Genomic DNA, 21,826 nt, shown 5'->3' on the forward strand with positions numbered 1-21,826 from the left:
ATATTTCAAACTACTGTCAACAAACACAAGGAAAAATATGCTGTCTACTCATAACTTTATTTACTAAAATTCATATGTTTCCCAACTAGCCATTAAAAGCTATGAATATTGGAAAGAAGCAATTGATCTAAAATCAGTTTAGGGAACAACCGATTGGCAAGTGCAGCACACAGATGCCTTATTCATAGCATGTCTGATATCATTAGAGATGAATTTTCTGAAGGACAGACCAGCAGATACCTTCCCTAGGTCTAGCAAAAATTAAAGAAATGAATGTGCTCAATATCCCTTCGATTACATGATTTGACAATTGGCAAGGCCTGGTAAATTACACAGAAGATCAGCTCAATGGTATGGTTCAGAATGATTCATTTAATTTGACTCTGTTAGGTCCTAATAGGTGGTTATTGTGGCTAGGGTACACAAATAGTTGTCATGCACATTTTAGAAACTCCACGCAGGGTTTTAAAGCAAGCAGATTGGACCCTCATTTTATTGAGGCACAACACACAGGAGTTGTCACTACTTACAACACAGGGAAGTTAGGTCAGCAATAATTACAACATTCCACTTGGTGTGCTGTAAAAGAGCACCTCTCTCTCCTCTCTGATGACAAATATTTGTAAGACTTCTTGTTAGGCCCTAGATTGCCACACTCCAAAAAACTCTTGTATCCATTTACAATGACATTTGGAAGCTTTCTCAAATGGAAGCTGCTGCTCGTACGTGACAAACAGATAAGGGTAATTTTGAAAAAGCAATGACTCTTGTTGATAATGGAATGAACACACATTCCATTCACATTACCACTCTGAAGATTAGTGTGTTTTCTGCATTCCACATCATACAAAATGTCATGTCTTCTTTACAGCCTGGACAGAGTCAACTTAGATCTATAAAGCAGCTGAGTTGGACATTGCAAGTTCTTAAAATCGAACAGCATGCCTGTGATGCACGTGAACTTTTACTCTCAAACGCAAACACAAGATAATGGCAAAGAAGAATGTAATATATACAATGCTTAACACAGAAAAGTTAGAAAGGTTGACTTTCACACTGGCTGAAACACTGTCAGCAGTAAGGGTAATACACTGTTATCTCTCTGCCAATTTCCACATTTTAGTTTACATCATGTTTGGAACATTTTCCGGTGGGCAGATTTGAGGCTTTAGGGGAGAGTTATATACACGAGGTGTAGGAATGACCTTTTTCAATTACAAAACAATGAGCAGGGAAAGATACGTGTTTCTCGTTAGGGGGACAGCCTTTACTACAAACTAAATTGTTTGTCATGAAATGCATTTACAATGCATTTTTATATAGTAATTATTTTTAGCACTGAAGACTTAACAATCCACATATGGTTGTACTGGTGAGTATGCCGTAAGTAGTTTCTACACATATTTAAAGGTAATTAAAATGGGGGGTTTAGTGGGCCTCCCCTCAAAATATAAAAGTTTAAAATAGCAGAGAACCTGAAATTGATATAAATGTAATTTCTTTTAAATATATACATTTTGTTAACAGTGACGTATGAAGAATGAATGTATACGTTTTGAACAGTAGGTGGCAGCATTAAACTGTGACAGAATATTTCTATAACAGTGTGCATGGTAAAAGTATGCATGGTCATGGATTGTGGGGTGAAGTTATTTCACATGTTAGTGAGTGTAAATGTGTGGTAATGGTATGTGTTGTAAAATCAGCATTGTAAAAGAATGTGTGGTGAAGGAAGGCGTGGTAAGGTCATACAACATCGCAGTGGAAGTGACTGTTAGCCACTCCCACTCAATGATTGTAAACAGGTGACACTGCACGGAGTATTTAACATATCCATGGCCAATCTGGCATGTTACTTGAAGGACGTTCCTATCTCCTTGATTCACCTAGTTTTTCAGTTACTTTCGAACTGAAGTTACTTGATGCTGAACGATTAAGGCTATTGTGGGAGAGAGCAGGTGTCCATTATGTGGTTTCTGTTTCTTAAATAGTGACTTGTTGTGATAATGTACTTTTCTCCCCCATGCATGAGATTAGGGTAGCAAATTTATGGCCTTCCATTCCTACCTTCAAAGTTAAATTTGACAAGCTGAGCAGACTGAAAGCACTATTGTTTCAGAAACACATTGCGAGTACATATGCCTGTAAAACCTTCAAATTGCAAGTTGCATGGTCGTCCTCTGAACTACAGTTGCTTTTAAACATACACTTTCCAAGAAACTTTGGTGAACTTGTGAGTCACATATTTAATGCTTCCAACTCCACAGGTGTTATACACTTTCTTAAGGTGATTTGGTCTGGTTTTGTCAGCACCTTCTATACCGTTCTCAGAGTGATTCCATCCTTTCTACACCTTTTCGTTTTGAGCATACATCGAGGCATACCGCTTGTATTGTTGTTAATTGGTATTTTGCTACTTCTCTTTTGCTCCACAATGGATGTCTCATTCCAAAGCCAAATGGTGATGGAACTAGTGCATGTCCGGCTGGGTCATGCATGTATGATGCAGTACTTTGGTGAGCCTTTTTTGGAGAAACTAAATGGCACCTGCTCTTCCCGGTGAGTATGGATCCATGCGTGCAGCCTGTGTTCCGTTGTATCTGGTGCCCTTTTTACTGTGCACTAGATGTGGGATCATTTCTGGATTCCATTACCACTGACATCATGAACGCCTCCACTGACTGTTAAATTTGGCCCTTGTTTTTAAAGCTAATTGACATATTTTAATTGGCTCATGTTGATGGTTTGTTTGCTCTGTTTCTTGGTGTGAACATTTTAATATTTTTGTGTTTTAAGTAGAAGGGGTTTTAGAATATAATTTTTACAAACTGTCTTTTCACTGGCAAGGGGAGAGTGTTGTGAGGACCTTTTGGATCCAAGTTGGTTCTTCCTGTTTTTTATGTCATGCATTTTAGCTGCACTACTTTTTTTCAATGACATTTGTCACACATTTCTTGTGTGATATTCTTCAAGGAATATGTAATACAAATTCTTGTTGTAGTCGGCCTTTGAATCAGTACTTTCTGCTCAACGCTAGGAACACTGTACACAATATTCTAGTTCTTGTGTTGTTCATTCAGGAGACACCTTCTAACATCTAGGCATAGCATTGCATCAGGGCTGTGCTTCCAACACAGCATGGCTTTGTAAACTGTCACTGGCCATGAAGGGGCAGAGGGTTCTCCAGCCATGACCGTCCTTAGACAAATGCTGTGTTCGACATGAGGCTCAGCTAGGGCTAATCTACCAGCTCCCAAGAGGAGTGCCATCTACACCACAGGCCGACTCCTCCCACTCTTCAGGTATGAGGCTGGGGCTAATCCCTCAGATCAGGCCAGTCAGAAGGGTACATCAGCTTTGTTCTCAGCTTACTCATAGGTTTATGTGCAAACTTCTAGAAAATATTTACCATGGTTGGATAATTCATTGTCTTCACCATGCTTATTGTGCGGGGTGTTTTGCTATGGTTAATTTGTCTAATTATAGTAGCTCAGTCTCTTTATGCAAGATTACATTTGTTTCAATCAATATATGGGAAACTCAGTTCATATATCTTTTGTGTTTTCGCGTGGCATGCATGAGCAATACAACTAATGGGTGAGATCTATTTCCACAACTTCCCTGGAGATTCAGAGTGTCATGTTTAGTTTGTCATAATCACCTTCCATCCCTGTAGGTTCAGGGGTTCAGATAAGGCACTGTGAGCTAGTGTAGATGGACTTAGGGGGTCATTATGAACACAGCAGGATTCCCCACTGTGTTCATGCTGGCGGTCTAAACACAGACCACCAGCCCGTTGAAGACCCCACCGGCCCAATAATAAACATTCCACAGGGCCGGCGGGTGGAGGCAAGGACATTGCCGATGGCTCCACATGGAGCTGTCATCAATTCTGCAGTGCGCCGGGGGCAGCAGCTCCCGTCGCGCATATCACTGCCCATAAATCGGGCAGTGACATGCGCGATGGGGCTGTGCACGGGGCCCCTTGCACTGCCCATGCCAAGGGTAGCCCTGGAGCCTACCTGGAGGAGGAAACCGACAGAGAAAGGCTGGAGGAACACAGGTTCTTTATCTGGAGGGCATCGCTGCTTGCAGTGCTGCCATGTCGGATAGGGAACTCCGCCATCGTCAGGCTGCCTGACAGTGATATCCTGGAGATAGCGGAGGGCCGCCTGTGGTGGTCTCCCTGTGTTCGTAATATGGCAGTGCAGTCTGTCATGCTGGTGGCAGTAATTTCCGCCACCGCCGGCATGGGGGTCTAGACTGTCATGTTCATAATGACCCCCTTAGTCTCAGACATTCTGAAGTTCTGCCATACTAAATACACAGTCCTATTATTTTAGTAGGAACATACAACAATGTACTTCTGAAGTTTCAAGAGTAAGTCATGTCTACTAATGTGAAGCAGCTTTGTGAATCAGGATGCAGCATGTGACATAATAGCAAATCATTCCACTGTATTGCATGCCACAATATTGACTACAGAAAGGTTAAGCTACACAAATATTGAAGCAAAAAGAACAGCAATAAAAATATCATGGAGGAATAAATGATAAGTGTAGATTTACTGTTTACTTCACATCTGTGTAGCCCCTCAGCTCTATGCTACTCCACTGTACTCTAGTTCACTGTACGCAAACCTACTCTACGACTCTACAGTCTACGCTATTGTACTCTATGCCACCCCACTGTATGCTACTTCTGTGTACGCCACTGTATTATATGTGATGTCATTGCACGCCACTCCACTGTACGCTACTCCACTATAAGGACCTTCACTGTAAAACAATCCACTCTATGCTATTACACTGTATACTGCTCCATTTTATTCCACTCCACTCTAAGACACAACAATCTACACCACTACATTCTATGTTACTACACGCAATGCTATTCCACTGTAAGACACTGCACTCTACACCACTCTACTATATGTCACTCCACTTTACATCCCTGCACTGTACGCCAGGAAAATGTATTATTCCAAACTACCCCACTCCACTGTATGCTACTTCACTATATGCCTCTCCTTTCTATGCCACCCCTTGATACGCTACTACACTGAATTATATTCCACTGCTTCCCATTCCACAACACTCCACTTTCCATCTCTCCAGAGTACGCTATTACCCTGTATGTCACTATAGTCTAACCCTCTACATTTTATCCCACTTCACTCTACAACACTCCACCCTATGGTATTACACTCAACAACACTCCATTATACACCACTCTTTGCCACTCCTTTGTATGCTACTCCACTCTACACTACTGCAGTGTATGCCACTCCACTTTACACTATTCCACTCTATGCCACTCCACTCTACCCCACTCCAGTGTACGCTACTCTGCTGTACTCCTCTCCACTGTACACTATTTAACTCTATGCCACAGAGCTCTATTGCTATTCCACTGTGTGAACAACGCTGTACCACACTCCACTATACCCCAGCCCACGCTACATTACTACACTCTACTCCAAGCCTCTCTATACCAGGCCACGCCACTGTACGCTACTCAATACTATGCTAATTCATTGTAGGCCATTCTAGTCTACTGCGCTCCACTCTATGCCCCTGCACCATACACCATTCCACTGCACACTATTCCACTGTATGCCGCTCCATTGTACAACACACCAGTCTATGCAACTACACTGTATGCCACTACACTGTATGCCAATCCTGTGTATACTATTCTACTGAACACCATTCCACTCTACGCCATTCCACTATAAGCCACTCCAGTGTACAGTACTCTACTGTAAGCAATTCCACGGTTTGATCCTCCACTCTATGCTATCTCACACTATGCCTCTACACTCTACACCACTTCACTGTACACCATTCTATTATACATTATTCCTTTGTACACCATCCACTGTATGCCACTCCACTCTACTTGACCTCACTCTACTCTATGCCACTCCATTGTATGCTAATTTACTCTATGGTATTCCAATGTAGGCATCTCCACTCTTGCCACTCCACCATACACTATTCCACTCTATACCACTCCACTGTAGGACATTCCACACTATCCGTTTGTATTGCCTGTCACTACAATGTACCTCATTCCACGGTATGCTGCTCCACACAATGTAACTGCGCTCTAGGCTGCTCCATTGTATGCTATTACACTATACTACATTCCACTCTATGCCACTTCTCTCTTCACCGCTCAACTGTACACTATTCTACTGTATGCCACTCCACTGTATGCCACTCCACTCTGAGCCACTCCACTGTATGCTATTCCACTGTACGATACTCCACTGTAACCCACTCCACTGAACGACACTCCCCCGTACACCACTACCTTCTATGCCAATCCTCTGTATACTCTTCAGATCTATGTAATTCTGATAAGCCACTATAGTTTATGCTACTTCCCTGTATGCCACTCCACTCTACACAACTTCACTATATACTTTTTCACTGTATGCTGCTCTTCTGTATGCCACTCCACTCTGAGCCACTGCGCTGTACAAAACGCAACTCTATGCCTCTGCAGTATACACTATTCCACTGTATGCAACTACACTCTATGCCACTCAACTCTATGCTATTCGACTCCATGCCCCTCCACTCTACCCCACTGCACTGTATGCCACTCAGCTGTATGCTATTCCACTATACGATACTCCACTGTAACCCACTCCACTGAACGACACTCCCCTGTATGCCACTACCCTCTATGCCAATCCTCTGTATACTCTTCAGATCTATGTAATTCTGATAAGCCACTATAGTTTACGCTACTTCACTGTTTGCCACTCTACTCTACACAACTTCACTATATACTTTTTCACTGTAAGCTACTCTACTGTGCGCTATTCCACTGTATACCACTCCAGTCTACGCCACTCCACGCAATGCTATTCCTTTATATACCACTACACTGTACCTCAAACTACTGTATGCCACTCCACTCTACGCCACTGCACTCTATGCTACTCTGCTGTACACTATTACACTTTACCACACTTGGTTATACACACTCACTCTTCTCTACTCCACTGTACGCTATTCCACTGTACCCCACTCCACTCTATACTATTCCACTATGCGCCACACACGCAGAGAGAAAAAGCTTTAAAGGATAGTTTTTGTGCAGAAAGGTATCCTCAAGGGCTGGCACTAGTCACCCCAATGTGTGCCAGTGCAGGGAGACAGCAGACCTGCACCATTTCTTTTGAAAATATGGCACAATTCTGCCCTCTTCCTTTCACGCATCGCAGTGCAACTTCATCTGCTACCCTGTTCTGCATTTAAGCCACAATGTTTAAGAAAAGTTTAGATTTTAAACAAATGGTGTAATGAAGTAGCTTGCAAAATACTTTGATGTTCTTAAATGTGTTAACTTCCTTACCTGAATTTTTTATCAAGTCCCAAAAGCAAACCGATGTAAAAGGAATTAATCCTGAATTTCTTAGCTATCTGAAAGAAAATGTGTTTTTAATTAAGTTAATGGGTAATACAATATTGTTCAAATTGTTATTAAATTTATATTTTCCCTACAACAGCAGTGCATTTATTTACTATAGTGTTTTGCTTTTATTTGTACCCAAAGAGCAAACATGCTTCCATGTGCCTACTTACCATGGAAAACTGCATAACAATCAATACTGTAAGCAATTGCAATGGAATATATATTAAGAAAACATTACTTACAGTTAATGTTAATTACTCCCTCCTTCCTTCCTGTCTTTTGTTAAAAATGTCATCCCACATTGGGAGACATTTCGTAAATCAGCTTCCTTTCCCAAAGAAAAAACCCTGTTTAGGAGGAATGCGATGTATCATGATCCATTCTACTGTAATTCTCCGGAGATCTATTTAAGCAGTGCCTTCTGAAGGTCAAAGTCCTGGTGATATAATTTAATACTTCAACCTCACCCCTCTCAGAAACTAGGCTCTGTGTCTCAAGGGTGCTGTGGATAGGTGACACATCACGTACCTCAGTCAGAAGTGGCCAAACAACAGTCCTACATAGGCCTATACTATCCTACCCACATTAAATAGGTGTAAAAGGTGCATTTTCTCTAACTAAACAAAGGACTAAGGGGGTCATTCCAACCCTGGCGGTCGGTGATAAAGCGGCGGCCAACCCGCCAACAGGCAGGCGGTCAACATTTTTTAATTCTGACCCTGGCGGGAACTGCCAACACAGCCCGCCACTTTAACACTCCGACCGCCACGGCGGGACAGACAAACAGCGCGGCGGTCACCGCCAACAGGCAGGCGGCAGACAATGTACCGCCCACCCTATCACAACTCACCAATCCGCCACCTTTTCCGGGGCGGGAGCCCCGCCGATAAAAACACGGCGGAAACAGACTACAAACGGGAAAACGCTCACCTATACACACTCCACGAGGACGGAGGACAGCATGGAACCCGAATTAAACATCCTACCAGCTATTGTCTACCTGCTCATCTACCAGGAGTACGAACGCCGGCGCAGACGACAACGGTGAGTACTGCACCTACGACACAGGGGAGGGGGGAGGAGGAAAGCTTACGGGCACACACATACGCCATACACCCACCCCCCCACCACAAATACCTACACACCAATGCAGAGCAACAAGTCAGAGTGACATCCCCCAAGCCCACCGGGATAATGCAAAGACACAAATAAAATGATCTTTAAAATATATGTATAATATAGCTCCATTGAAGTCATGGGAAATATGCAATATGAAAGATACAAAATAAGGAAAGAACATAGTAAAAAATATATACATAGGCAATAAGTCCTGCCCATTCTGTCAAAGTTCCATAGTCCGTGGGCCAATGTGCACAAACACAGGGGCAAAGCCCACACAGGAGACCAGATACCATTGGAGAGAACACTGCTGGGGCATCAGATGATAAAACTACAGGCACCTCAGGGGGAAGGGAAGGGGGGGCACCTCAGCCACATGAGTCCACGACGCCAGATCCACGAGGGGCCTCCATGCCCACTGTGTCATCCTGGGGAGTGCAAAGCCACAGTCTCACAAGTCTCTACAGTGGGTGGCTTGCCCACTGTGCCACCCTGGGGAGTGCAAAGCCACAGTCTCACAAGTCTCTACAGTGGGTGGCTTGCCCACTGTGCCATCCTGGGGAGTGCAAAGCCACAGTCTCACAAGTCTCTACAGTGGGTGGCTTGCCCACTGTACCATCCTGGGAAGTGCAAAGCCACAGTCCATCAGATGGATTACCGACTCCACTGTTAATGGAGGACGCATGGTGCCCAGAGTGCTTCGTGAAGCCCTGCTCGACACAGAACCGGCACTGTCAATGGGCCAGCGGTGCTTGAGACGGCGGTGGCCAGCGGAGCGGTGCTTGACAGGAAGGGCCCAGCGGAGCGGTGCTTGACAGGAAGGGCCCAGCGGAGCGGTGCTTGAGACGGCGGTGGCCAGCGGAGCGGTGCTTGACAGGAAGGGCCCAGCGGAGCGGTGCTTGACAGGAAGGGCCCAGCGGAGCGGTGCTTGAGACGGCGGTGCCCAGCGGAGCGGTGCTTGAGACGGCGGTGGCCGGCGGTGGCCGGCGGTGGCCAGCGGAGCGGTGCTTGACAGGAAGGGCCCAGCGGAGCGGTGCTTGAGACGGCGGTGGCCAGCGGAGCGGTGCTTGTCACGGCGGGCCCCTGTTCAGCGGTTCTTCTCACGGCGGGCTCCTGTTCAGCGGTGCTTCTCACGGCGGGGCCCTGTTCAGCGGTTCTTGTCACGGCGGGCCCCTGTTCAGCGGTTCTTGTCACGGCGGGGCCCTGTTCAGTGGTTCTTCTCACGGTGGGCCCCTGTTCAGCGGTTCTTCTCACGGCGGGCCCCTGTTCAGCGGTTCTTGTCACGGCGGGACCCTGTTCAGCGGTGCTTCTCACGGCGGGCCCCTGTTCAGCGGTTCTACTCACAGCGAGGCCCTGTTCAGCGGTTCTTCTCACGGCGGGCCCCTGTTCAGCGGTTCTTGTCACGGGCGGGCCCCTGTTCAGCGGTGCTTGTCACGGCGGGCCCTGTTCAGCAGTTCTTCTCACGGCGGGCCCCTGTTCAGCGGTTCTTCTCACGGCGGGCCCCTGTTCAGCGGTTCTTGTCACAGCGGGCCCCTGTTCAGCGGTTCTTCTCACGGCGGGCCCTGTTCAGCGGTGCTTGTCCTGTGTTTCTAGGGAGCCAGACCTGGCCAAGACTTCCCGCTCACTCGCCATCCGACGTTGCGGTCGCGGGGCCCTCCTGTGATGGAGTCCTGGGCCCGTGGGTGTCGTCCGTCACAACCGGAATGGGGCTGGTGGGGCCCTCCTGGGCAGCTCGCCTGCTGCCTGACTTCTCCGCCCTGCTGCCCTTGCCCTCCTTCGATGAAGCTCTGTGGCCCTTGCCTCCCTTTGATGATGTGGCAGGTGACGGGGCAAGGTTACTGTCCTTGGTGGCAGCCGTCTCAGGCTTGTCGCGCCGGCCCTTAGTTTTTCTTGTCCTCTTCCCAGGGGGTGGGCTGGCTGTCCCCTTGCTGCTGGTCGATGTTCCTGCCCTAGGAGCTGGTGGACTCCAATAGCCCTGCACTATGGTCAGAGTAGATGCAGGGCTGGTGGTGGCTGAGGTGCTTTTTTTACTCTTACCAGATGGAGGGGGTGGGTCAGTGGTTGGAACGAGGTCAAAGTTGGAAAGGAAAAGCACTTTGGAAGGACAGGGACGGGTAGGTGTAGTGGGTATGGGAGTGGAGGAAGAGGATGTGGTTGTAGGAGAGTCAAGTGTGCTGTCTTTGGGTGCAGGTGCTTGTGACGGAGGCTGTGGTGAGGTGGATGGCTGTTGGGTGAGTGGCTGCCTGCGTTTGTGTGGTTTGGAAGAGGGGGTGACAGACACACTGGGAGAGGACACAGGGGACGTGTAAATGGCAGTGGGGGTGGTGACTGCACGTGTGCGGACTGTAATGGAGGGTGTGCTGTTGATGGAAGTACTGGCTGATGGTGGTGTGCATTCAGGTGTGAGTGGAGACGTCACAGGGAGGGAGGAGGGAGATGAGGAGGTGGGGGACACAGAGGTGGTAGTGACTGTTGGCATGTCTGCATCTGGATGTTGCTTGGGTGAATGCTTGTGGGATCTGTGGTGCTTATGTCTGGATGAGCTGCCCTTGGGTGTAGAGGTGTGTGCAGGCTGGTCTGATGGTGTGGATGGGATAGGCAGAGGAACAGGAGACTGGGACTGGGTGGAGGGAGTCAGAAGAGGGAGGCTGGAGACAGGGAGAATGGCTGCCGTCAGTGCTGAGGCCAGAGCGTTGAACGATCGCTGATGGGCAGCCTGACCCGAATGAATGCCCTCCAGGTATGCATTGCTCCGATGCACCTCCCTTTCTACACCCTGGATGGCATTCAAAAGGGTAGACTGCCCAACAATGAGCGTCCTGAGGAGGTCAATGACCTCCTCACTGAGGGCAGCAGGGGTAACTGGCGCAGGGCCTGAGGTGCCTGGGGCGAAGGAGATGCCCGCCTTCCTGGGCGAGCGCGCACGGAGCGAAGGATGAGGGGCTGCTGGGAGGGCGGCGCTGGTGCGCTGGGTGGCGGCTGTACCTGTTGTGGCGGTGGGCACGGATGTTGCTGCCACCGCAAGGGAGCTCCCTTCCGAGGACGTGTCGGTGTCGCTGACGTCTCCACGGGTCCCCGTTGTGGAGCTCCACTCGCCCTCCGTCTCACTGGTGTACTCGGAGTCTGTTGCATGGCCCTCCGGGGCCATGTGAGATGCAGCTCCCTTGTGCGCCGATGCCACTTCTCCTCCGCCTGATGATGCTAATGCACACATGAATAGGAAGACAAAGAAAATGGGGGGGGGAGAAATGAAGACAGGTTGAGTGCATGCATTGGCAACACCATTGGCGGAGAGGACAGACACAGAAGCCCCCTGCACTAGGCCGCGGAATCGGGGTACACTACTCAGTTATTGTGACTAGGCCTACAGGTCTATGGACGACAAATGCACACATGGGTGAGGCCGGACCATGGATAGCTGTACTTGGCACCCTACAGAGGTGGGGGGCGGGGGCACAGGGCCATGCCTAACGGAAGGGCCTAGCCTACAGAATGCGCCCTGGCCTAGAGATAGCCACAGCCCTCCTCCCCCACCCAGACACCTTCACTGTGCGCAAAGATAGCAGAATGTGCTGATACTCACCCCCTTGTGTCTGCTGTGATGTCCTCACGCGCCCATCCAAATTGGGGTAGGCCACCGCCAGGATCCGGGACATCAGGGGGGTCAATTGGCGGCTGGCACCCCTCCTACGTTGGGAGGCCATCCCCAGCAGAGACTCGGCAGTCTTTCTGGTCCCGCGGCGGATGTCCTCCCACCTCTTTCGGCAGTGGGTGCCCCGTCTGTTGTGGACCCCCAGGGTCCGGACGTCCTTGGCGATGGCACGCCAAATGTCAATCTTCTGATGGGCGCTGACCTATGTGACATGTACAGGGTGGTAAAGGAAATCTCATTACTTTTCTGCCTGGTCAATGTGAGTGCCCCCCCCTCCCCAACCTTGCCATGTGGCACATGCTCTCATCTTTCGTGCGTTGCACTCCTCATTCGCTCCCCACCATCTTACATACACCCCACTCAACACAGGCATAGCCCATTCAACGTGCACCCTGTGTACTAACCTGTTGGTCTGGAGGACCGTAGAGTAGCGCATACTGGGGGAGGACCCCATCAACAAGTTTCTCCAATTCTTCAGAAGTGAAGGCAGGGGCCCTTTCCCCAGTCGCAGCAGCCATTGTATCTTCCAGACCGAGGTCACAGCAGCATTTGCAGTATAGGTCCTCTCCTGTGGATGATCAGGTCTCGAGTGATTAATCAGATAGAAAATGGCGGTCACGGCCGCGGCGGTTTGTACCGCCGCGGTGCGTACCGCGACCGCCGGCGCACATCGTCATTGGCTACTGAAACCCATAGGGTTCAATGTTAACCAATGCGGCTTAGCACCGCGGTCTTCGACCGCCTACCGCCACGGTGTGCCACGCCAGCGCATTGACCTCACATCCCACTGTCACACTTCACAGGTCAGGCAGCCACCATTTCAAGGGCCCACATGGCATCATTTTTACTGCGTCACACAGGCCTAGACCTTGCATTGCCACTCATACAAGCCTTTCCATGCATAGCGATTCGTGTACTGTGCAAGCTGTGTGAACGAACCTGTGGGTTGCTTGACTCTGTGCTCCATGTTGTCCTTCCTAGGCACCGTCCGCTGGGACTTGCGAGGAGAAGGATGAATCCTCCCGTGTACCGACCGCTGGTGGACCTGTCGACAATGGAAGTACGACATATCATACTTACATACCGGCTTGACAGAGCAACTATACATGAACTATGTGCCCAGCTGGAGCCAGACCTGATGTCCCCCATCCGCCAACCCACAGGGATTCCCCCTCTGGTGCAGGTTCTGTCAGTACTCCATTTTTTGGCAAGTGGGTCTTTTCAGACAACAGTGGCCATGTCATCTGGGATGTCTCAGCCTATGTTTTCTAAGGTTTTGTCCAGAGTGTTGTCTGCCCTGATGAAATACATGCGGAGCTACATTATTTTCCCTGAGGTGGGCGATTTGGCTACAGTGAAGGGTGATTTCTATGCCCTTGGACATATCCCCAACACCATTGGTGCCATTGATGGGACCCATGTGGCCTTGGTTCCCCCCAAAGAAAGTGAGCAGGTGTACAGAAACAGAAAAAGTAATCATTCGATGAATGTCCAGGTGGTCTGTTTGGCTGACCAGTACATCTCCCATGTAAATGCAAAGTTCCCTGGGTCAGTGCATGACGCGTATGTCATCCGAAATAGCAGCATCCCTTATGTGATGGAACAGCTACAGAGACACCGTGTGTGGCTAATCGGTGACTCTGGTTACCCCAACCTGTCGTGGCTACTGACCCCAGTGAGGAATCCCCGGACCAGGGCAGAGGAACGGTACAATGAGGCCCATGGGCGAACTAGGAGGATCATAGAAAGGACCTTCGGGGTCCTGAAGGCCAGGTTTAGGTGCCTGCATATGACAGGGGGATCCCTAATGTACTCACCAAAGAAGGTGTGCCATATCATCGTGGCCTGCTGTATGCTTCACAATCTTGCTTTGCGACGCCAGGTGCCTTTTCCGCAGGAGGATGGTCCAGATGGTGGTGTTGTAGCAGCTGTGGAGCCTGTGGAGAGTGAAGAGGAGGAAGACGACGGGGACGACACGGACAACAGGGATACAGTCATACAACAATATTTTCAGTGGCACACAGGTAAGAATCACCCACGCCATATTACATTTACTTAAGGCCTCATACGTCTCTACTGTCAGTGTTTCCCCCCAGTTCCTGTTCACTGATTTGTGACTTTCCCTTCCCTTTTCAGAGCTGTATGACCCACTGCGTGACTTCTGCTTTGTTTGCCCATGGACTAAAGCTTATTGAAATTGGTATGTTGTCATCACAAAGTAACTGGACATTATTGCACCGTTATGTGTAATACATTTGTTAAGAATACAAGCAGACTCCTGTTATTTTAAGTGCAATAAGTGATTTATTTTAAGTGCTACATATTGGTACATGATTGTAAAACGGTGATGGGTGGGGGTGGAGTAATGTCCATGGCAGAGTCAAGTTCTCAGACGCACAGGTGCATTGTCCATATGCCTGTGGAAGGATGGAGCAGGGGCAGTTAAAGGTTGGACAGGGTGACAATGTGGACAGTGGGATGACATCAGGGGGTATCTTATGCTGGCGGGGGTCTTGCAATCCTACTCTGTCTTCTTGTGAGATCTCAGGTTACGCTTGCGGGGTGGTTCTTCTTCTGCAGGAGGTGGGGTTCTGGTGGCCTGTTGTTGTGTGGGGGCCTCCTGTCCACTAGCGCCGGCGGAGGTGGTAGGCTGTTCCTGGCCTGGGCCAGTGACAGGGGCCCTTTGGGGTGCCACATGGTCCCGCAATGTGGTGACTATCTGGTTAAGGGCCACGACGATGGTCCCCATTGCGGAACCGATGTTCCTCAGTTCCTCTCTGAACCCCATGTACCGTTCCTCCTGCAGTGCCTGGATCTCCTGGAACCTGGCCAGTACCGTCGCCATCGTCTCCTGGGAGTGGTGGTAAGCTCCCATGATGGAGGAGAGGGCCTCTTGGAGAGTGGGTTCCCTGGGCCTGTCCCCCCCCTGTCGCACAGCAGCCCTCCCAGTTCCTCTGTGTTCCTGGGCCTCTGTCCCCTGGACGGTGTGCCCACTACCACTGCCCCCAGGTCCCTGTTGTTGTTGGGGTGGTGGGTCAACCTGGGTGCCCTGTAGTGGTGGACAAACCGCTGATTGACGTGTCCTGGAGACAGAGGCATGGGCCCGCTGGGTGGGAGCTGTGCTGGTGTTCCCAGAGGGGGTTGGGTCTGGTGTAGCCTGTGGCTGTCTGTGGGGAACCGACTGTCCAGAGGTCCCCAATGGGCCGGGCTGGTCATCTGGGTCCAGGGAGACAGAGCTGCTGTCATCGCTGGGGGCCTCTTCTGGGGGTGGGATGGACATCTCTGTACCCTCCGTGGCGGTGTGGTGGCGTTCGGGTCCTGCAGGGGTATGAAGGTATGGTTATTGCTTCTGTGTGTGGCATTTCGTGTGATGGGTGGGTGTCCGTGTACCCAAGTGCAGGCATTCCCTTGTTGGGGCTTTTGTGAGGGTGGCTTGTGGGGGTGATGTGTGTGTGCAGTGGGCATGCTTTGGTGATGGGTGTCCATGCTTTGTGGTCGCATGCAGGGCTTGGTGTTGGGATGGGTAGGTTGTGATGGTGAGCCATTTGCAAGGAGTTGGTGTGATGGGGGTGGGGGTGAGGGTGGGGGTATGATTTGGCATGCAGGTGGGGTGGGGGGAATGAAGTAGTGAAGATTTGACTTACCAGAGTCCATTCCTCCGCCTACTCCTGCGAGGCCCTCAGGATGCAGGATGTGCAAGACTTCCTCCTCCCATGCTGTGAATTCTGGGGGAGTAGGTGGGGGTCCGCCGCCAGTCTTCTTCACTGCAATGTTGTGCCTTGATACCATGGAACGCACCTTCCCCCGTAGGTCGTTCCAGCGCTTCCTTATGTCATCCCGATTGCGTGGATGCTGTCCCACCGCGTTGACCCTGTCCACTATCCTTTGCCATGGCTCCATCTTCCTGGCAATTGTGGTATGCTGCACCCGTGCCCCGAAGAGCTGGGGCTCTACACGGACTATTTCCTCCACCATTACCCTGAGTTCTGCGTCAGTGAACCTGGGGTGTCTTTGGGGTGCCATGGGGTGGTGTGGATGAGGTGTGGGGTGGCGTTTGTGGTGATGAGTGTGGTGCGTGTAGTGGTGTGTGGTGTTTGGTGCGTGGATTCTGTGTGGGTGATGGTGTTGTGTGCCTCTGTGTTGTGGGTTTGTCTATTCTGTGCTCTCTCTCTAGCCTTCGTCAATAATTTCGGGTCGTAGGGGTTTGTGGGTGATGTGGGTGTGTGTTTTATAATGTGTTGGGTGTGTGGGAGTGGTGTTAGTATGTGTATCAGGTGTGTGTGTTTCAAAATGACCAATGTGGCTGAGTTTTCTATGTGTGTGTGTATTTTGAGCGCGGCGGTGTGTACCGCCAATGGAATACCTCGCTTGAAAGACCGCCGCGTGGATTCGTGTGTCGTGATTGTGTGGGCGTATTTCTGTTGGCGTGACGGTGGAGGTTTGGTCATCGCCATCTTTTCGCTGACCTTTGGTATGGCGGACTTTTGTGGATGTCGGGTTTTTGGAGGTTTGCAAGTTGCGGGTCAGAATGACCGTGGCGGTTTACCGCGGCCGCGGCGGTGTTATGGCGGTCTTCTGACCGGCGGTAAGTGCCTTTTACCGCCGAGGTCAGAATGACCCCCTAAGACCAGGGTAGGGGATGGAGGAAGCACCGCCAACAGGCTGGCGGTGCTTCTGGGGCTATTCTGACCGCGGCGGTAAAGCCGGGGTCAGAAAAGGGAATCCGGCGGTTTCCCGCCGGCTTCCCGCTGCCCCAGGGAATCCTCCACGGCGGCGCTGCAAGCAGCGCCGCCATGGGGATTCCGACCCCCTTCTGGTGGGAACGGGTGTCGTGGGGCCCCTGGGGGCCCCTGCAGTGCCCATGCCACTGGCATGGGCACTGCAGGGGCCCCCAAACAGGGCCCCACATTGATTTTCAGTGTCTGCGTGGCAGACACTGAAAATCGAGACGGGTGCAACTGCACCCGTCGCACACCAGCAACTCCACCGGCTCCATTCGGAGACGGCTTCCTCGTTGCTGGTGCTTTCCCGCTGGGAAAGTCAGAATCACCGCGGCAGTCATTTGACCGCGCTGCGGTGTTCTGGCGGGGGGAACTTTGGCGGGCGGCCTCCTCCGCCCGCCGAAGTTAGAATGACCCCCTAGGAGCCAGAACAGTCACAGTCAGACCTCAGTGAACAATAGCCCTCACTTTGGTTGCAAAATCTAGGGCAAGAAGGAGCATCAATACTTCCTAGGAGGAAATTAATATATATATTTTCCATCCTAAGAGGACCCTACCTCCTGCTTAGTGTTCTTGCTCACGTGATTGCCACCACGAAAAAGTGCTATGAACGAAAGAAACTTTTTAGAGCAGGGGCAAGTTCTAGCTAGACAGGCAGGGAAAAAGAGGAAACAATTGCTCTCACAGAGAGGGAGCTGCATCTTTAGCAGCTCCCTCTCTGACAGCCATGCTGGCTCCCACAGGAAGTGGGGTGCCAGCTGGGAACTCAGGGTCTTCAGGCTTTGCCCCCCGTGGTCCCAAACCATTTTGACTGGGTGCCCTGGGGGGGCACCCTGATAACATGGATGGGCCTCGAGGATGAGGTCTCTGGGGACGAGATTGGCCTGGGCATGGGGGCCACATGAATGGAACATTTAGGCTGGGCCCCACGGGATTAGATCCCTCGTGCCACGAGGCCCACCCTCCCCCCAAAATTTTACATATTTGGGACTGGAGCCCCCAGGGCTGCGATTGACCAGGGGAGGGGGGCTGCATGGCCCTCCTCCCTCTAAAAACTAAACAAATTAGAAGGCCAGGCCCCAGGGGATGGGGTCCCCGGGACAAAGATCAACCCAGGAAGAGAGGGGGACACTCAACCCTCCTCACCCAAAGAAATAAATATATTAATGTAGGGTCACAGGGATGGCCAGGGGAGGGTGGCGCCTGGTTGGGCGGTTAAAGGGGGATGGTTGCAAGGCCTGGCCATGCGTGGTGGTAGTTGGATTAACATACAGTACTGGAAGTTACTTTATGTAAAAAGAAACATAGAAATTCACTGGAAAAAAACAAACGTTACAGGGACGTTATAGTTAGAAAATAGAATTTTTTTTAAACTCAGAAATTCACTAAAAAACAAAGGTTACAGGGACGCTATAGTTAGGCACACATTGTAAACGTACACAACCATAGAAATTCACCTGCTATAGTTACATCAAGCAACTATAATTTGTGCCCTAAAGTAACTATAACTCACACCCTTGCCATGCATTTCTAATTACCCCACAAATTACGGCACTAATGACATCTTTGATAACATCACTGATAATATCAATTTAATATTTGTGGTAACATTTTCGATGAAAAAACTGCATTGCAGGGGCGCTAATTATAGTTACCTTCATTCCATCATATATCCATCATTTACTGGAGGCATCCAACCCTCTAGTTGTCTTAGACCTATAGAGATTATCCAAATTCTCCATCTTGCTCTCTATGTAGACAGTGAGTGCACAGAGCACAGTAGAAGTAGAGAAGGATTTAGATCACTCATTTTATAGTTGGCAAACCCCATGTTCCATTTTTCTTAATCCTGCCCTCTGTAAAGGACAGTGTACTGTCTTGAGCACCTGCTGTGATCTTAAATGCTCCAGTATGGTCTTACAAGACTTATCTCCTGCTGCATAATGTCAAGTTTGTCATGCACCATAACTACGTAGGACACTAGGAGTGATCAACCCTTGTTCATTACTTGATGGATTTTCCTAATTTTCCACAGGCTGTTCCATTGTAGGAATGGAGCTAAGCTGAAAAACCTGCTCTAGTGAGACAGCACCTTTACCCTGATTTCATGCTGGGCTCCCAAGCTTTGATTGTGCATCTCTTTTTGCCTTCCCAATAGCTCCTATACCATGACTGACACCAGGGAATCCATTCTCCCTGGTCTCCAGACAAGACAAAGCTCTGTCAGCTCCAGATGGACGTTCTTGTCTTAGGAACTGCACATAGGTATTGCCTGTCAAGTTCTGAGCCTGTTTCTCCTGCACTTTCAGAAATAATGCTGCTTGGGCTACACTCACTACTCTCAACTCACAACAATTTATATGTTGTTGAAAATCATGTGCTGAACTGAACATCTCTCATTTGTTGACTGTCTTTGTGGCTGGCAACCAAACCTAGGAGAGAAACGCCAGCTTTTGGAGTCACTTGATGGGACATGGGTCTTAATGGCTCTTTGAGATTTGAGGACAGGGCAACACTTCAGCTTGGAGAGAAGGAACGAACCAGCAGAGACAGCCTCTGTTTGCCCTTATAAGAAGAAGCCTCATATTAAGGTGTCCATGTCTGGTGCTGAAAATGCAAGACATCATTAGGCCAATAGGATGTTGCACAGATGTTGCTGTCCAAGTTTTTTTTCCAAAAGAGGGTAAACGTTTTTTTTTATGTTCTCCACGAACTTCATAGAAAAACAGCTCCCATTTTCCATGTTTTTATGATTACCTCACTATATATTATAGTCTGCATTAGCAATTGCATGCCTCTCAATTTATATGTACCAACACCAATACCAACACCTTTCTAAAAGTATCTTAAAGGCTTTTGAAGTCAGTACTAAAAACTGATAATACTCACCATTCAACACAAACATATTACACTTACATGTGATAATGTGAAAATACACAACCATCTTCAATTTCTCTTTCTTTTGGACCTTATATTAGAATCAGAGATTTAAAATGAGGCCCTTCTCAGTTGGGCAATGCCATATCAGAGCAAAGGCATTAGCAGACTTGGATATGAGAAATACAAAAAATTATAAGCAAGTGTCAGGTCTTCTCAGTCTGTGCACTTGGGATCTAGATCAACATCCCTCTCAGCATCAGTTCTGTTCCCATCCTCCCTCAATTCAGAATGGACCATAAGATATGCCTGTTCATAGAGAGAGAGAACATGACCTCCCTACGTGACAGGAACCATCTTCTCCTTCTATGCTTTACAGCATTACAAATGATCATTTAGTGTGTCTCGGCTTTGTTCCCTGCAAGCTTTACACTATGGGCCTCATTCTGACCCTGGCCGGCCTGGCGGGGCCCGCCAGAATACTGCTGTGCGGTCAAAAGACCGCCGCGGGTATTCTGGGTTTCCCGCTGGGCTGGCGGGCGACCGCCAGAAGGCCGCCCGCCAGCCCAGCGGGAAACACCCTTCCATGAGGATGCCGGCTCCGAATGGAGCCGGCGGAGTGGAAGGGGTGCGACGGGTGCAGTTGCACCCGTCGCGATTTTCAGTGTCTGCATGGCAGACACTGAAAATCTTTGTGGGGCCCTGTTACGGGGGCCCCTGCAGTGCCCATGCCATTCGCATGGGCACTGCAGGGGCCCCCAGGGGCCCCACGACACCCCATACCACCATTCTCTTCCCGGCGGCCAAAACCGCCAGGAACAGGATGGCGGTATGGAAGTCGGAATACCCATGGCGGCGCAGCAAGCTGCGCCGCCATGGAGGATTCCCCAGGGCAGCGGGAAACCGGCGGTACACCGCCGGTTTTCCGTTTCTGACCGCGGCTGTACCGCCGCGGTCAGAATGCCCATGGGAGCACCGCCAGCCTGTTGGCGGTGCTCCCGCGGTCGTTGGCCCTGGCGGTTTTTACTGCCAGGGTCAGAATGACCCCCTATGTGCCTTATTATGTATTTCGTCGATTTTAGTGTCGAAGGGGTGAAATTCATGAATCTGCCAGAATTCCCTCACCAAAAATCCACTGATTACAGGTTTTCTCCCAACGATGGGGATAAATTGGATGGAACCCTAGATACAGGTTCCTTTACTGAGTGGTTTTCTCCCGATTCTGGGGATAAAGCAATGTAATTTGTCAGCTGCCCTGAGAAGTGGGAAGTGTCAGTAAGAGAGCCAGTGGAGACTAAAGGGTGAGAGCGGTAGAACCAGGACAAACATGAGCTTTTTACAGAGAGCACTGTCTCCCCCCTGCTAGGGATTGGGTGATTGTTGGTCTGTGCTGATGCCCATAGTCCAGGCAGCATCAAAGAGAGGATCAATGTCTCTTGGCTAAGAATTGCTGAATCTGGAATTTACGGATCTGATCATTCCCAGCCTGGAGACAATTGTAATTGTTGGTGGCAGAATTTCATCCCGAGATATCACTCTAAATGATTTTTTTTTTTCACTCGTAATGAGGGCAATAAATGCGAACAGTTAAATAAATACCACTCTCTGGATGTATTTCTTCTTTTGTCTGGGAATATTTTTTTTTCTTTTGTCAGTATGATGCGAAAAAGAGCAGAAGAGGGCACTTCTGCTGTTTTTATTCTTGTGGAATCTTAAAGCAAGAGGCTTTCCCTTAGATGGAGTTCTTGATCTAGATTCAGATCCTGCCTCTTGAGCAGAAAATACATGTGCATCACCTCACTCTGTCTTCTGAATATTTTCCAAGTATCAAATACACTCATAATCAAGGACAGCCATGGACGTCTGGTGTCATTTTGCACATAGCTATAATCCTCATAAATAGGCCATAAATAAGCTTAAAAAAATTAAAAAATGCAATATCTTGGAGGCTCTGGGTCTGGCATCTCCATGACACATAAATATGGTACTGTTGTCACCAGCATACGTTATTAATCAAATAGTGGAT

The 21,826-nt window shown here is 49.4% G+C and overlaps 1 protein-coding gene across 1 annotated transcript in view; it reads right to left on the reverse strand.

Annotated features, from left to right (window-relative positions):
* LOC138261947 (macrophage mannose receptor 1-like) overlaps positions 1–21,826 on the reverse strand; it is a 683,716-nt gene that overhangs the window by 327,596 nt on the left and 334,294 nt on the right. The window contains exon 18 of the mRNA XM_069211540.1: positions 7,372–7,439. Within this exon, the coding sequence (XP_069067641.1) occupies positions 7,372–7,439 (68 nt within the window). The remainder of the gene's footprint in view (positions 1–7,371; positions 7,440–21,826) is intronic.

The sequence above is a fragment of the Pleurodeles waltl genome, chromosome 10, assembly GCF_031143425.1.
Source record: "Pleurodeles waltl isolate 20211129_DDA chromosome 10, aPleWal1.hap1.20221129, whole genome shotgun sequence".
Taxonomy (NCBI): domain Eukaryota; kingdom Metazoa; phylum Chordata; class Amphibia; order Caudata; family Salamandridae; genus Pleurodeles; species Pleurodeles waltl.